The sequence below is a fragment of the Strongylocentrotus purpuratus genome, unplaced genomic scaffold (assembly GCF_000002235.5).
Source record: "Strongylocentrotus purpuratus isolate Spur 01 unplaced genomic scaffold, Spur_5.0 spur5_scaffold_14, whole genome shotgun sequence".
NCBI classification, from domain to species: domain Eukaryota; kingdom Metazoa; phylum Echinodermata; class Echinoidea; order Camarodonta; family Strongylocentrotidae; genus Strongylocentrotus; species Strongylocentrotus purpuratus.
In genome coordinates, this window is record NW_022145599.1 from 9,036,127 (window position 1) to 9,053,424 (window position 17,298).

General features: G+C 38.3%; 1 protein-coding gene across 1 annotated transcript; it reads left to right on the forward strand.

Annotated features, from left to right (window-relative positions):
* The first annotated feature begins 900 nt into the window (after positions 1 to 900).
* Positions 901 to 5,400, forward strand: LOC105443261 (E3 ubiquitin-protein ligase TRIM33-like). The gene is made up of 2 exons (XM_030985023.1): positions 901 to 924; positions 3,011 to 5,400. Exon 2 carries the CDS (start codon positions 3,021 to 3,023, stop codon positions 4,575 to 4,577), a length of 1,557 nt encoding a protein of 518 aa, XP_030840883.1. The 5' UTR covers positions 901 to 924; positions 3,011 to 3,020; the 3' UTR covers positions 4,578 to 5,400.
* The last annotated feature ends 11,898 nt before the right edge of the window (positions 5,401 to 17,298 follow it).

The window sequence follows — 17,298 nt, forward strand, 5'->3', positions numbered from 1 at the left end:
AATTACATCAATAAAATTATATATGATTGCACATTTTTCTTCTTTCATATAACAGTTTATAATCAGAATAACAACAGAGGGAGGTATGAAGTTACATAGTCCCATCCAATCACACACTCGCACACCTTCAACTCGCACCGAACAAATTAATGACACCCCACCCCCTTCCCGCTCTCGAGCACACCCACACCAACACACACACTGCATGCAACCTGTTCCGGTTTGTCCACCTGTACTAGAGAGAGAATTAAAAAATATTTAAAAAATACCCACATCCATTAAATTAAAAATGCATCGATTAGTTCCCATTTCTGTAAGTGCATCCACAGTTCTCCCTTTTTAAAGGATGTTTTTGTATTCTCGTCTCTGTAATCTTCCTGTAAAGTTCCTTGTTTTCTAGAAATAAAAGTGATATATTTAACTAGAAATATGATACAATTTATTACTAATATTCCAGCAGTATTGCCGGATATTCCCATAAAAATGGGTTTCCAATCATCACTGTGAAACTATAATAAATGTTTAGAATGTTTAGCGCCATCTCCGACCATCCAACTGTACAAGACTTTGGCAAAATTAATTTGACTCTAACTTGACAATTTTTTTTGTCATGTGGGGGGGGGGGGGGGGGGAAGTAACAGAAATAGCATTCAAGTTTGAAATGGGCATAATATTTGCTCTACGGTCGCTTGAAAAAATGATATCGAATTTTTATTGGGCGATCACTTTTAGGACGATATAAACCTCAATCCGATTGTCTGTCAAAGGTCGGTGGGAATTTCCAGTACCTAAAAATAGACTGCCAAACTAGATACATACAATTACTTAATGCAACACTAGCGTAAAAGCAAAAAGCGTTTACATATTTTGCTGATTTCATATAACGCCTATAGGCCGATACGTACAGCAGTTGAGGGAAAAGAGGTGAGTGAATTAAAATGTCGGTTAACACCCCCTGGCATCATCATCAATATATGACACTTGGTTTCAGATTAATGAGGAAATAATGTAATGATTATTTGACAAAGTGCTAAAATGCGAATGGTAAACCATTTCTGAGACTTATGATTTTTGTTTCATTTTCAACGGCTTGCCTCAAACCATACTTGGGCTGCAACTGATACGATGTATTATGACTTGTATAATTCAGATTTTCACAAAATGTCTACTAGTATAACTAGTTGCAATATAATCATGTAGAGATGTTTTGGACTATTCTAGTGTATAGGTTACTTGATTGTGAATCACATGGTTCGCAGTTCGAGTTCCACCACTGCACTTATGTCCTTTGCCAAGACAGTACTCAGCATTATTTTGTCACTATCCACCCAACGCTGGTGTATAGTAAATAGGTACCCGGTTGGAAGAAAGGCGTGAAATAAAATAATGCTTGTATGAGCACATTATCATGGAAGGTTGGCTAAAGCCAGAGTATGACTGCATGGTCCTCAGGGAGATCAGTATACATACTAATGAGTCTTTCTGGGTAAAGAAAGCATCATTATTATTATAATGATTATTGTTATTTTTGTTGATATAATAATTATCATTGTCATTAATCATTATTAATTTTGTCATTATTATTCTTTTTCTTTTTCATTGTTATCGTTATTATTAATATCAATATCATTATTATCATAACATTCATTATTACTATTATTATCATTATTATCATAACATTCGTTATTACTATTATTATCATTATTATCATAATTATTGATATCATTATTATTATTATTATTATTATTATTATTATTATTATTATTATTATTATTATTATTATTATTATTTCCCCATTATAATGTACAGTGACCGAAGAACGACAACGGAAACATTTTTGAAATAATTTCATTAATCATTATTACATTCCATTGATGAATAACATGCATTACTTTTATCAAGATACAACATATTATACAAAATACCAAGCTGTGAGAAGGTATCGTGGAAATTATTGATCTGAGGAGGGACTGGCATAGTAGGCCCAAATATTGCCAGTTCCTCCGAAGATATATAACTTCCACTATACTTTCGAACTAAATGCTTGGTGTATTTTATATATCTTCTTTACAACTAATTAAAAACAAATACCCGATCCGAACCGATTAGGTATACGAGCTGATCTGGATCGAACGCTATATAGCGTGGGCTAAAGTATCGGTGACTTGCGTCGATACTGCATGCATGTGGCAAGGTTATGAGCAGTCTGCATATAACGACTCGCTCAGCGGGTCGTCTGTGCGTTCGGATTTGACACAAATTTTGTCAATGAACAGTGAGCAGTTCTGCACAGGAAAAAAAATAATGAAAAATATTCGGAGCTCTGGCAGATATTTATTTTCCTATTGAAATGATATTTTATCAAGTGAGCACCAATTGACCAATCATGTATTTAGAATACTCATAAATATTTATAGAAGGAATCAGGCGCGTACGCAGGATTTTGTCAAGGGGGGGGGGGGGGGGGGGGTTTAACATTTATAAATCTGGCCGAAAATTTCGCAACGACTCAGGCAGCCGCTGAATAAGCGGGGGGGGGGGGGGGGGGGGGGGGGGGGGGGGGGAGGACGCTTTTTTTTTTTTTTGGTATCGAAATTTGAAAATTTGACATTTTGCTCCGTTGGGGGGGGGGGGTAAGTCATCTTTTGAGAATGGGAATATTTTTTTATTTTTTTTTATTTTTTTAATAAAAATAATAATAAATAAAAAAAAAAAATCCAAAAGGAGGGGGGGGGGGGGTTAGGGAAATTTAGGGGGGGGGGGGGTTTACACACAAAAAATACCAAAGGGGGGGTTTAACCCCCAAACCCCCCCCCCCCCACCCCCTGTGTACGCGCCTGGAAGGAATATAAAACGAAATGTTATATTATATAAACTGTTGTGCGCGCTATATTCTGTATGGGAATGGTGTGCGGAAAATGAAAAAAAAAACCAATCTTTTTAAAATCAGATGAACCAAAGCTACACTCACCATAAATATTTTCCTTTGTCTTATCTCGTATTCCTGTAGAATTCGAATCATGGCTGATGCATTTAAGAATGTCATTGTTCAGAGTCTGGAGTGTCCTGTATGTCTGAATACCTTCACCGATCCCAAGATCCTATCTTGTTCTCACACCTACTGCAAGACCTGTCTGGATAACCTTTTGGAACTCTATGCTAACGACCAGATGCTCCGATGTCCTGTCTGCAGAGCTGAAACCCAGGTCAAAAACCAAGATGTCAGCAAATTGCCGACCAATTTAGCTTTGAAGTCTCTCATAGAGGACGTAAAGAAGCAATATCAGTTTTGCACGAACTGTAAATCCGAGGACCAACCCCAAGCTGTTGTCTACTGTCAAGACTGTGGCATGTATCTCTGTATCACTTGCCACAACAAACACTCTCAGTGGCAAAACTTCATCAGTCATGAGGTCTTAGCCATGAGTGAAATCCTATCAGGGAAGGTGTCAGTACGTAGGTACCGTAAATGCAGGAAACACCCAAAAGAGGATGAGGAGTGCTTCTGTTCCGACTGCAGGAGATTTGCCTGCTTCAGGTGTGTTGTCATGGAGCATACAAAGGAAGGACATGGGGTCATCGAGGCAGCTGTCTATGAAAGCAGCCATATAAAGAGGATCGAGGACCTCAAATCCAAGGCGGACAAGAAACGCTCCTGCTTTCAGAAATACGTTGATTTCATTGATGAACAGAAGGAGCGTGTGAGCAATGTTCAGAAGCGGTGTACAGACGATATCAAAAAAGCATGTGATGATTTAGTCCGGCAGGTGACAGAGAAGAAAGAAATCCTCATTGGCGAAGTCAAGGGTAGGTCCGAAGGAGTAGAGAAAGAACTGGACGAAATGAAGAAATCGGCTGAGGAGCACATCACACACTTGACCACCATAGCTGACCTGGTAACCAATAGGACAAAGGTACCGTTAGATATGGATGCTTTGGCTGCACACGACACTCTATGTCAAGACCTCAAAGAGGCTTTGAAACAAAAAGATCCTGACTACAAGCAGCCGAGGGAATCGAGCAAGAAAGGAAAAAGTGTCAGTTTTAAGAGATACGTTGAAATGGACGAGCTAGGTCTTGGTAAGATCGTAAATGCAGTTGCAAAGAACATCGCTTTGCCTTCTAAGGGTAGCATGAATGCCTTGGTTAGTACACCAGACGGTAGGATGGCAGTGGGGTGTAACAAAGGTAACATGGAAATCTTCTCTGCTGATGGTCAGCACCAGCAGAAAGTTTTCAAGAAAGTTAAGATTCTTGGAGTAGGGTTCCTCTCTGATGATCGGTATGTTATACTTGCTCACTCATCGCTTAACAATATCGCACTGTACTCACTAGAGTACACAAAGTTGAATGTGTTTTTTGACACTCTGAGACACGATGAAGGTGGATTTGCTAGCCTAACTGTAGACAGTGATGATCAGATTTATGTTAGCTACAGGAAAGCCAAGAAGATCCAGGTATTCTCACCAGCAGGTGGGAAGGCGATCAGGGAGATACCATGTAATGGGAATGAGCCTCAGCAGATTAGTAGTTATAATGATTACCTGATCATTGAATCTGGTGATGCAATACGATGATTGACAAACAAGGTGTTGTAAAATATGAATTAACGAAATTAGGTCATAACCTACACGCTGCTGTTTCTCAAGGGAATACAATCCTGATAGCCACGTTCAATCACGATGTAGGTTTGGTCAGCATTGATGAGTACACTAACGAGCTGAAGCATGTCCAGAACCTCGTCATTGATTACAAGATTGAGAAGCCTGAGAGAAATTGGTACAACCTCAAGCAGTACCGATCAGGAGAGATCGCTTTCTGTACTGCTGATAGACTCTATATATTCCACTGAAGAATTCTTAATTACACTGTATGATACCACTGTCTTCAGGCCTGCTAAACAAATTAGAATAAATTCATACTTCGTTGCAAAATGGACCCATCCCCGCCCCCTATTTCAAGAGCCTCTAACAGGTCTGGTTTTTCTGTGACTTCATAAATTGTATATAACATCCCGTGGAATCTCTTATATCTGAAACTAGGTAAAATGGAGTTCTGGTGACCGTTTCAGAAATGGCATTTCTAGATCATGTTAATCAATTTGAATGATTGAACCTTTATAGATTATAAAAAAGTAACGTTTCTTTTAATATACTTCTGATGTGTTTATCTTTCAAGATTTTGTTGTCGATGATAACTCTACATGATTGTGAATCTCACTTTTTTGGTAGCTGTTGTAAATATATATATGATGTAGACTCAATTTAATTGTGGAGTAAACAATTATTTTACAGTAGGAGATAATCATCCTAATTATCTTGGAAACTATGTGATCGTATTACCGTATAATATTTTCTCTCAAGTATACTTTAAAGGGACTTGGTAACATTGTAAAGATGAGAGAAAATGGTGCTAAGGTAGTAACTTTAATGCTAGATGTACAATTGTAGATAATCTGAAAGTTTGAGTGAAAACAGACCATTATAAATGATAAAAATTGGCGAAAACTGATCTGATCTTCCAGCTATATTATTTCAATTTAATTACATTTTATGTGAATCGTCACAAAGCAATGAAAAGCCTGTCTTTTGTCTTATTTTCAGGGAAAAACGGTTGGGAAAATTAAAAAATGTTCGGAGAATTTACTGTTAATCACTGTTAGAGGGTGTTGCACAGTGACGCCTTCCTAGAAAACCATTAATATCTTTATGGTTTGAGAATTTGTTCAGGATTTGTTGCATGTTAGAGGGTAAGTACAGAAGAAGGAAGATCATAATAAGTAACATTTCATATCAAAATTATTACGCAATTTTTTAATCAACCTTCAACAATGTTACCGAGTTACTTTAATATTCTTGATCATAATTATATATATGAAAATGTTTTCTAAACAGTTTATAAAAATGTTCTTATGTTTCTTTTTATCATCGCAATTTATGTTTAATCCAAAAAATCAATGTACAATGTTTCCAGCTTTGATTTGTACAATATGTATTTGATTTGAGAGAAAATAATGAAAAATATGCTGTTCACCCCAGATGGATGATAAAAATAATAATGAAAATTGGCCCGACAGGAAATGTGTGATTTTCGACCAAATATAATGAACTTTCTGTTAAAGTTTTTGTCGAAAGGTGATCTTTCTTTGCAAATTTCCATGAAATTTGTCCTCGACCAGCTGGGATTAAGTTTACCAAAGAGTAATGAAATAATGTGTTCGGCCTCAAATGCTGAATTATAACCCCTTTCAGTGTTTGTCGATAATTTTTTTTTCTTCAAAATATTTGATTCCGGATCGATTAAAAAACATGAAAATCGGCCAGATGGAAATTCTCGATTTTCGGTCAAAAGTGTTTTTGTTTTGTTTTTTGGGAGGGAGGGGGGGGGGGGATCTCAAAATTGTGTTTTTCAATTTTTTATGACATTGATCCCGCCTTTTTTTGACCACTTGGGTTCGAAATTCCATGAACTTTTCCCTAAACTCATTTTTTTTTTTACCAACATGGGTTGTGTTTAGCCAGGGTTGATGACCAAACATGAAAATCTAATTGGCAGAATTGCATTTTTTCACAATCGAACAGTTTATATCCGGGCAAGAGAAATCTGCCCCGCCGGTATACCTGTCTATGCATGTACAAAACTCAGCCTCGTCGAAATTTTAGAAACATTTCTGGCCCACCTGACAAAACGAATAGGAGCCCCTGGTCTATTAGGGTCAGGCGATCTAAACTCTTTAGGTTGGTATCTAATATTTTGTTGTGTATTAGGTAGGGAGCGCGAATAAGATCTTAACATCCAAGTATATTAGGATTTGCTTACGGTAATCAGACGATTCTAAAATCTTGGGAATGAAATGACGATTGATTTTTTTGTCCACACTGGAAGAAAACTCTTTGTAAATCATAGACGAGAAAGTATCACCAACCTGCCGGTTAGTTCGAAACCTTAGTTTATGAATAAAAGACATATTCTTTAACTGTATCTCTGTTTTTTCTGAGCAGTTATGACAAAAAGAAATGGAGAAATAGAAACGGGAGAGAAAGAGAAAGGTGGGGAGAGAGAGAGAAGGGAAGAGAGAGAGAGAGAGAGAGAGTTAAATAAAACGAAGAAGAAGGGAGGAAACTCGACCAACAGACTGCATGGGTCATGTTAACTCCAGGATTGATGACAAATCATAAAAATCGGCCCTATCAAAAAATGCTTTAAGGAGAAAAAAACCCAAACTACATCGATTGGTGGTCTAAATGTGCGTTAATATTTCCTACATACCCCTAGGAGCCACATGAAAGAATCACCAAAAGAGAGAAGAATCGTAAAATATGAGGGCCTTGAGTAGCTGAATTGGTGTATGTGTACGTAGTCAATGTTTCGAAAGGCCACTTTGTCTCAAAAGTGGCCTTTTTCGAATTTTTAAAAGATTTGCCCCTAAGCCCTTTTCAAAGGCAATTGGGGGTCAGGATCCATGTAATGGCATGTAGGGACTTTCATTGTACGGAAACTAGCCTATTCAAATATTTTCATTTTTTTGGGCTACCCTACATGTTATAACATTGATCCTGACTCCCAAATGGGCTTACGGTAAAATGGCGAGGGGTTAGTTTAGACTTTTTGTGAGAAAAGTGAAACATTTCTAATAGCCTATAATTTCCTAACTATCAATGTCCAAAATATGCCATGAGATGGAGTATGACCCCCGTTTCGCTTCTGAAGGGGCATAGGGACAAATTTCGTAGAATTTGGAAAAATGCCACTTTTTGCCAAAATGGCAAGGGATTAGTAAGCATTTTGGCTAAGAGTAGCGTTTTTTCAAATGTTACGAAATTTGTCCCTATATGCCCCTGCAGAAGCGAAACAAGAATCATACTCCAAGGGACGTTTATTGTGAGGAAATTAACCTATTAGAATATTTTCACTTTTCTCACAAAAAGTCTTAACTAACTCTTGCCATTTTGTCCCAAAAGTGGTGTTTTTAAAATATTCACAACATTTTCCCGTGTGCCCCTTTCGATGCCAATTGGGAGTCAGAATCCATGTTATGGCATGTAGGGACATTCATTGTGAGGAAACTAGCCATATATACAGTGTGAGTCAAATTTCATCTGTCAGTCATCAATGAGCTAACCTGAGAAAGTGGCATGTAACTTTGCCAAATTTGACCACCTGTTACAATACCACAAACAATAGCTGTTATGTCAGACATGTCAGACTAAACTAATATTCTAGAATAGACAATGGTATGTAATTTCCCCCAGCTTAGCACACGTTCATAAAAGAATTGCATGCTTCCATACAACATCATCATTGCCTTTGTCTTCCTGGTAATGCTACAGCATGTCTGACATAGCAACTTGTATGTTGCTATTGTATTTCTTATTGTAACAGGTGGTCGACTTCGGCAAAGATACATACCACTTTCTCAAGTTAGCTCATTGATGACTGACAGATGATGTCACAAGGGGAATGAGATCTGGAGGTTTTTGGGGTGGGGCTTAGCAAGTTTGAAAAACAAATATTTAAAAAAATATTTAAAAATCTATGAAACAAATTCAGAAGTTTACATATCAAAATGTGAGATGTATGCAGGACTGCACACCAACAGGAATACACTCGTCTTTCGATGTCATTGGCCCTTTAATCCCAGCATATCACATATAGGCATCAAACCACACACAAATGATACCAAATGATTTGGGATAAAACACTCTTTCATAAGATTTATAATAATTTACTGTTCATAGATAATTTTTTTAATAATTGGTAATTTCCTGGGTGTAAACTTTTTTTTACTCACACGGTATATACATAATTATAGGCAAGGGTCGCGTTAAGTTGCGTTTTTTGCGTCCTGGACTCACCCAAAAACCAAATCTCACGCACAAAATTCCCAGGTTGGTTTCCGGAAGCTGGAGAAGGATCTTTCCCATTCATATTCGCATCGTACACTGATTATAACTTCAATGATTTACGCATCTATCCTATTTTTCCATTTTAACTATGTGCATGAGACTACTTTCGTTCGGTATATTATCAGAGCAGATTGAAAACGGAAAAAAGAAAATCAAAATGTTGACTGACAGTTTGTCTTATGCGCACCTGTACAACTGTATGGAGTGTTTTAAGCCAGATTCTGGCAATAAAAGTGGGTAATTTTCTGAACAAATTAGGCTTTTACAATCGCTTTTACGGAACTGATTTTATGAATCAACAAACTGCCAATTCGGAAACTTTGCCGACATGCTTGACGATTCCTCCGTGTTTTTACTTCTCGCATTCCCTAGCATCCGAAACTCTTTTTGTTTTAAATGGTATTTGATTTCCTTCTTCATGAATTCACATTACAAGATATTATCACAATAAGTATAGAACAAGATCTTCGATACAAGACACTTCATGAATTACATCAATCAAATTATGCATGATTGTACATTTTTTCTTTCATATAACAGTTTATAATCAGAATAACAATACAGGAAGGTATGAAGTTACATAGTCCCACCCATTCACACACTCGCACACCTTCAATTCGCACCGAACAAATTAATGACACCCCCCCCCCCCCGCCCCCCCCCTCTAGCACACCCACACCACACCCCCTTTCACACCAACACACACACCGCATGCAACCTGTTCCGGTTTGTCCACCTGTACAAGAGAGAGAGAATTAAAAAAATATTTAAAAAATACCCACATCCATTAAATTAAAAATGCATCGATTTGTTCCCATTACTGTAAGCGCATCCCAAGTTTTCCCTTTTTGAAGTCTGTTTTGTATTCCTAGTCTCTGTAATCTTTCAGCATATGTACTACTTTCTGTACAGATGGCAGAGTTCCTTGTTTTCTAGAAATAAAAAATGATATATTTTACTAGAAATATGATACAATGTATTACAAATATTCTAGCAGTATTGCTGGATATGCCCATAAAAATGGGTTTCCAATCATCACTGTGAAACTACTGTATAATAAATGTTTAGAATGTTTAGCGCCACGACAATCCAAATGTACAAGCCTTTGGCAAAATTAATTTGACTCTAACTTGACAATGGTTTTTGTCATGGGGGGGGGGGGGGGGTAACAGAAATAGCATTCAAGTTTGACATGGGCATAATATTTGCTCTACAGACGCTTGACAAAATGAGATCGAATTCTTCTTCTTATCGAGTCACTCACAAGTCCCGTCCAGTGCTCCACACAGGCTTTGGCACGGCAATTAACGGCTTCCAGGTCATCTTGGGTGCATGGCTCTGGCAGGAGTGGGCAGACTAGCAGTATTCACATGCCGTTTGTTCGTCTCCTAGACCCCACCTCTTCATTAGGACTCTGCATCGACCGTAGCCAGTTCTTAGGCGGTTGAGGCTAAGCCAGGTAGGCCAAGTCTCACTGGAGCCGGTTGCGAGGGATTCCCTCGGGCTGAGGGAGAGTTTATGTGGAGTGGTCTGAAGGTGGTTAGACCACAAAGTCATCCTTTGGTTGTGAGGGCTAGTATTAAGAGGCTCTACAGAGTGCAGAAAGCTGTGTCTGGATTTGAGCCGCTTGCCCACTGGCTGTTGTTCGAAGAGTGGGTGGAGTGGATTGTTTTCTTGTTTGTCCTTTTCTTTCTGGGACAAGACCAACCTTCTGACGTGTGGAGGGGCAATACCGCAGAGCAGGTAGATGTCTTCTACTTTAGTTGGCCTAATGCAGCCAGTGATCGCTCTGCAAGATGAATTTAGAGCTGGGTCGATCTTGGGTGCATACTCCGCAGCAGAGAAGCAAAGCGCGAGGGCTGTCGTCCGGATTGTTCTGGCATCAGTCCCCCAGTTGGTGTTGGCTAGCTTCTTGAGGATGCTGTTGCGGGCTCCAACTTTTGCCTTTGTGTTGGCAATGTGGTTCTTGTAGGTATAGGGAGCGATCGAGTGTGACGCCTAAGTAGACTGGGTTGGGAGTGTTTGGGAGATCGAATTGTGATTGGGCGATCACTTTTGGGACTTTAAACCTCAATTTGATTGTCTGTCAAAGGTCGGTGGGAATTTCCAGTACCTAAAAATAGCCTGCCAAACTAGATACATACAATTATTATGTATATAGTACTTAATGCAGCACTATCGTAAAGGCAAAGCGTTTACATATTTCCTGATTTCATATAACACCTAGGTCGATACGTACAGTAGTTGAGGGAAAGAGGTGAGTGAATTAAAATGTCGGTGTCATTTCCCCGGTCATTTCCAAGAGAAATGCTGTGACATTTTTCAATACTTTCGTTTTACATTGACGTATATAGACTATATTAGGCAGACTTCCAGACACTTTTGAGGCATTGTTTGTATCTGGTTTATAATAATTTCCTTAGACGGAAATGATTAGACTGGGTCTAGATCACTGAACTCTATGCTTACGTGGTATAGAAGTTAGTAGTCTCGATGTCTTTGAGGTGATTAATGGAGAGCGATTGAGCTAAGACCAAGATGAGAATAACAGGTGTTTAGAATCATGTTGGTAAACCATGTAAAAACAGGCTGCAACCCCTGTAAGAAAACAGATATATGAAACCAGACCATAAGACATTAATGTGCTTGATCGTGAACCCGGAAGTAACGTTACTTCCATTAGAAAACAGAAAACTTGTTATCTTATTGATATCGCTCATAAGTATAACTTCTCAGTGTTTGTTTGTCCTGGTATGTTGTTGTGAGTTGAATTACCAAGTTGTCATGCATTATTATTTGTACATGTTAATCATGAATACACATGGGAAATATTTCAGGTTATTATGCAATTCTTAATATAGCTAACATTTCAGCTAATGATTCTGCCAAACCAGAGCAATATAATTTCCTCTGTACAATCATGATAATTTTTTTTCCTGTGTGCATAAGCATTGCCCTGGGAAGCGGGGGTGCTGCAGCACCTCTGGCAATTCTTCAGGGGGTGCGCAGCACCCCCTGCAAAAAAAATTGTCTGATATATTAAATGTATATCATTATGCTTCGTGTACGAAATTGTCACACAGCCGACTGCCACAAATGACGCCTTTTTTCTTCTTCTTTTTTAACTTTTTTTCGCAAAATCATATCAGATGTATCCCTCGAAGAGAATTGTTTATTAAATGTTTGTATTCATCATATAAATCTTCATGAAGCTTTCACACATTCAATCAAACAGTATTGTTACCACAAAAAAACGTTAATTGTGAGGAACATAATGACATAACCGAAGCATGTTTTAGTATTTGTTTGTACATGTCAGGTGCTACTAAGTCATAAATATTATGTTAACTGATACTTCCTCACAAATTACATTAACTTTTCAGGACATAATGTTCACTGTTGAAACCTTCAGGACGATTTATTCGATGAATGCAAAGAGTGGCATAAACAGAATTTCGCCTTGTCACACAAAACGAGACAGAACTCTTCATTTACAAAATCAAATTAATATGATTTAAATTCAAGGAGCAACATCAATAGTTGAGTTGTTGAGTTGAGTTTATTGATTTCACATTTCACATGCAGAAATAATACAGATAACAAAATATACATAAAAGACATATTGTTTCATAATTTAAAAAAAAGAAGATTATATTAATAGTAATCATGGGTGTCGATCCTGGGGGGGGGGGGGATGGGGGGATATATCCCCCAATATTTCAGGTGGGGGGGGGGGGTGGCCTGTACAACCATCCCCTCCAATATTTCACCATCAACAAAAAAAATGAAGAGAGAAATTAACGATGAGAGCCCGCTGAGAGTAGTTAATGGTTATTACTCGCAAGATGACCATCAATATACACATTTTCTATCTCATTTTCATAATACATACATATATAAATAGAAAACGAAGTAAATAAGACAACCGTATATGAGACAAGAATATCACATGACTTTTGGCCAGTTCAATCTGAAGTGATTTTTAAAGCTATGACTATGTGGGGTTAATGATGCGTTTTTTTCATAATGCAAGTAAAGTAATAAAATATTGTATCATTGAAGAGAAAGACGGTTTTGTCCAAATGGCAAAGAAAGCAACAAAAAAGTGTTCCTCCCCCCCCCCCAAGCCCCTGAACGAAATATCTGACGACGTAATTTTCCAATTTCCGGGGCTCAATTTTTTTGTTGCTCATCTGACCGTGATTAAATGCCTTAAAACTCCTAAGCTTCCGGGGGCTCTGCCCCCTGGACCCCACCTAGGGCCCTAAGGCAGACGGCTGGATGCTCATCTGACCGTAATTTATTGCCCAAAACTCCTGAGCTTCCGAGGGCTCCGCCCCCAGGGGCCAGGACCCCACGCCGATTCGTGACCTATCAGTGTCACAAATAAGGTATCAAAATATGCTCATCTGACCGTAATTTATTGCCCAAAACCTCTGAGCTTCGGGGGGCTCCGCCCCTGGACCCCCGCCGAGAAAAATTCAGCAGAGCCTGCATGTAAGAGTGGGGTGATGGGGATTTTTTTTGTCTACCCCCCCCCCCCCCCAACAAAAAAAAAAAGGATCCGTGCCTGCTTCTACCTCTTGGTTGCTTTGATCTAATGCCGAAAATATTTTGGCACCTATCATCCCCCCCCCCCCCAACCACGGATACAAATCGACACCGTTGATAGTAATCATTCACGTATAGCTTGATGTCAAATACGCATTCTTGCTTTTTGAGCAAAGCCTTGTGAAATTAATATCGTGTATATATATTTTTTCTGCTTGTACCATGTTTTAAATTAATACACAGACTGTATTACTTCCTTGATTTTATCTTTTAAGATCAAACTGAAGGGCATGAAGGCATGTACAGTGGAAAATTATTCCAAGCAGTGGGACCAAAAGTTGATATTATGAACTTACTTACATCTAGATGAATATTTCTTCTCCAGAACTAAACCACATTTCAAATCATTGCTGGTCTGTAAATGAATGCTCGAATATGATTAAATGCCTACAAGAATACAAGATAATAAAAAACCAATAAATCAACTGAGAAGTAAGATATAGGAGGGATGCATTCACTTTCTTACTCTCTCGCAAACTCTTAACTCTCTGAGATTCATGCCATGAGTAATTGAGTTTGAATAATCAAAATATTGTTCATCAATCTATGACGTAACATCTTAAACATTTTGTTGAATTATAAATAAATTATGCAGTGTTGTTTGAATGGAAAGATAAACACCTACACACGAAACATCTTTCTGAACAATTGAGAACGTCCTGTAATAAAGTTCAAGCTATGTTAAAGCTGGTACTATTTCATAAATGTCAGATATGTTTTATATTTATTGTGTTCCTGTCTTTTTAATGATTGTGAAGTGGTGATCACATTAAGCTAATAGATGTAGAACAATTAAATTTCTTAAATTGCGAAGGAAACCATGGATAAATGGGATAATTTTGATATATGCAAATTATGGTTAGACGATATTGGGCGGGAAGGTCAGCTTGCTACAACTTCTGGAAAAATTACGGGAGTTCAAAATCGACTCGCCGCTATGCGGCTCGTAGACGATGATACGCATGATAGTAGATACCAGGAAAACATCATTTACGGGGGTTCAAAACAGCAAAAAAAAAAGCCTCGCCGCTTTGCGGCTCGTGGACGATGCTCCGCATGTTAGTAGATACCAAGAAAACATAATTTACGGGGGTTCAAGATAGCAAAAAAAATCGCCTCGCCGCTTCGTGGCTCGTAGACGATGCTCCGCATGTTAGTAGATGCCAGGAAAACATCACTTACGGGGGTTCAAACTTCAAAATAGCAAAGTAGATGCCAGGAAAACATCACTTACGGGGGTTCAAAGTAGCCCCCCAAAAAATCGCCTCGCCGCTTTGCGGCTCGTGGACGATGCTCCGCATGATAATAGATGCCAGGAAAACATCTTTTACGGGGGTTATAAATTGCAACAAAAAAGCCTCGCCGCTACGCGGCTCGTGGATGATGCTCCGCAAGTTAGTAGATACCAGGAAAACATCACTAACGGGAGTTCAAAATAGCAAAAAAATCGCCTCGCCGCTTTGCGGCTCGTGGACGATGCTCCGCATGTTAGTAGATGCCAGAAAAACATCACTTACGGGTGGTTCAAACTTTAAAATAGCAAAGTAGATGCCAGGAAAAGTAGCCCCCCCCCCCCAAAAAAAAAAAAAAAAAAATCGCCTCGCCGCTTTGCGGCTCGTGGACGATGCTCCGCATGATAGTAGATGCCAAGAAAACATCTTTTACCGGGGTTCTAAATAGCAACACAAAAAGCATCGCCGCTACGCGACTCGTGGATGATGCTCCGCAAGTTAGTACATGTAGATACCAGGAAAACATCACTTACAGGGGTTCAAAATAGCACCAAAAATCGCCTCGCTGCTTCGCGGCTCGAGGACGATGCTCTGCATCGTCATTGGGTCAAACTCTCCCCTTGGCAAAAAGCTAGATCCGCCCCTGTGTATACGTGTATATATATCTCAGCACCCCCGGTGAAAAAATCGTTCCCAGGGCCCTGTGCATAAGTACAATTATGTTTAAAGTACTGCTTTTTATACTTCATCAGCTTTATAAGGATTAATACAAAATGTTGCCTACTAAGTTTTAGAGTTGTTCAAAGCCTAAATTCTATGTCAAAAATAATGTATGTTTATCAACATCTGCATCATACCTGCATGTAGATCGCGGATCATGTTTTTTTCGTTCAAATTTTGCGAATTTGTATACTAGGTGTCAATTTCTCTTACTTAAAGGAACACAGATAAATACTCTAGATAGATAATGAGCACACGTTTGATACTCTTGGTATAAAATTCCAAAGCAAGTTTATTTCGCTCGATGCATGCACAACTATAGGCCTACAATAAATTGTGAATCATCGGGGGTGTTTCACCAAGACACAGATCGCTTTAAGATGGACTTAACTATGGCAGACCGTTTATGCCACTGTTTGCTCTCACCATTTACCGCCATTGGTTTCTCAAAGGACGTACAAATCATGGTAACAAATGTACAGAATTTATATTTCTTGATAATTCATTATTGAAGGAAAAAGTATTATCTAAATATCATAATGTTGAGAGCAATCGGTGGCATGAATGGCCTGCCATAGTTCAAATCCAACTTAACTCGATCTTAGTCTTTGTGAAACACCGCATTCGTTTTCCCAAAATCTCCGGTATAAAAAGGGGTACTTTTCACGCAACAAAAAGTCCGGCCCGTATTGACTTTACACACCGGAGATGGGGGGGGGGGGGGGTGCTTTCAAAAGGAGGGAACATGCATACGCGTACCCTAAATAACACTGAGTGGGGGGGGGGGGGGGGGGGAACACCCCCTGGTATGACATCATCATCAATACATGACACTTGGTTTCAGTTTAATGAAGAAATAATGTCATGATTATTTCCCCAATAACAAAGTGCTAAAATGCGAATGGTAAATTATTTCTGAGATTTGTATTTAATTTTTTGTTTAATTTTCAACGGTTTGCCTTTAAACCATGCTTGGGCTTCAACTGATGCAATGTATTATGACTTGTACAATTAAGATTTTCACAAAATGTCTACTAGCATGACTAGTTGCAATACAATCATGTATAGGTGTTTTACTCTACATTATTTTGTCACTATATCCACCCAACCCTGGTGTATAGTGAATGGGTAACCGGTAGGAAAAAAGGCGTGGCATAAAATAATGCTTGTATGAGCACATTATCATGGAAGGTTGGCTAAAGCCAGAGTATGACTACAGGGTCCTCAGTATACATATGAGTCTATCTGGGTAAAGAAGGCATGATATGATTATTGTTATTTTTGTTGATATAATAATTATCATTGTCATTATCATTATTAATTTTGTCATTATTATTATTTGTCTTTTTTTATTGTTATCGTTATTATTAATATTAAATTCATTTTATTATAACATTCATCATTACTATTATTATCATTATTATCATAATTATTGATATCATTATTATTAATATTATTATTATTATCATTTACCCATTATAATGTACAGTGACCGAAGAGCGACAAAGGATTTGACACAAATTTTGTCAATGAACAGTGAGCAGTTCTGCACAGGAAAAAAATAGTGAAAAATATTCGGAGCTCTGGCAGATATTTATTTTCCTATTGAAATGATATTTTATCACGTGAGCACCAATTGACCAATCATGTATTTAGAATACTCATGAGTATTCATAGAAGGGATATAAAACGAAATATCATATCCAAAACTGTTGTGCGCGCGCGCTATATTCTGTATGGGAATGGTGTGCGGAAAATGAAAAAACAAATCTCTTTAACATCAGATGAACCGAAGCTACACTCACCATTATTTTTTTTTCCTTTTCCTT

Excerpts from the sequence above, each read along its gene's own strand:
- LOC105443261 (XM_030985023.1), top strand. The coding sequence starts at position 3,021 with ATGGCTGATGCATTTAAGAATGTCATTGTTCAGAGTCTGGAGTGTCCT.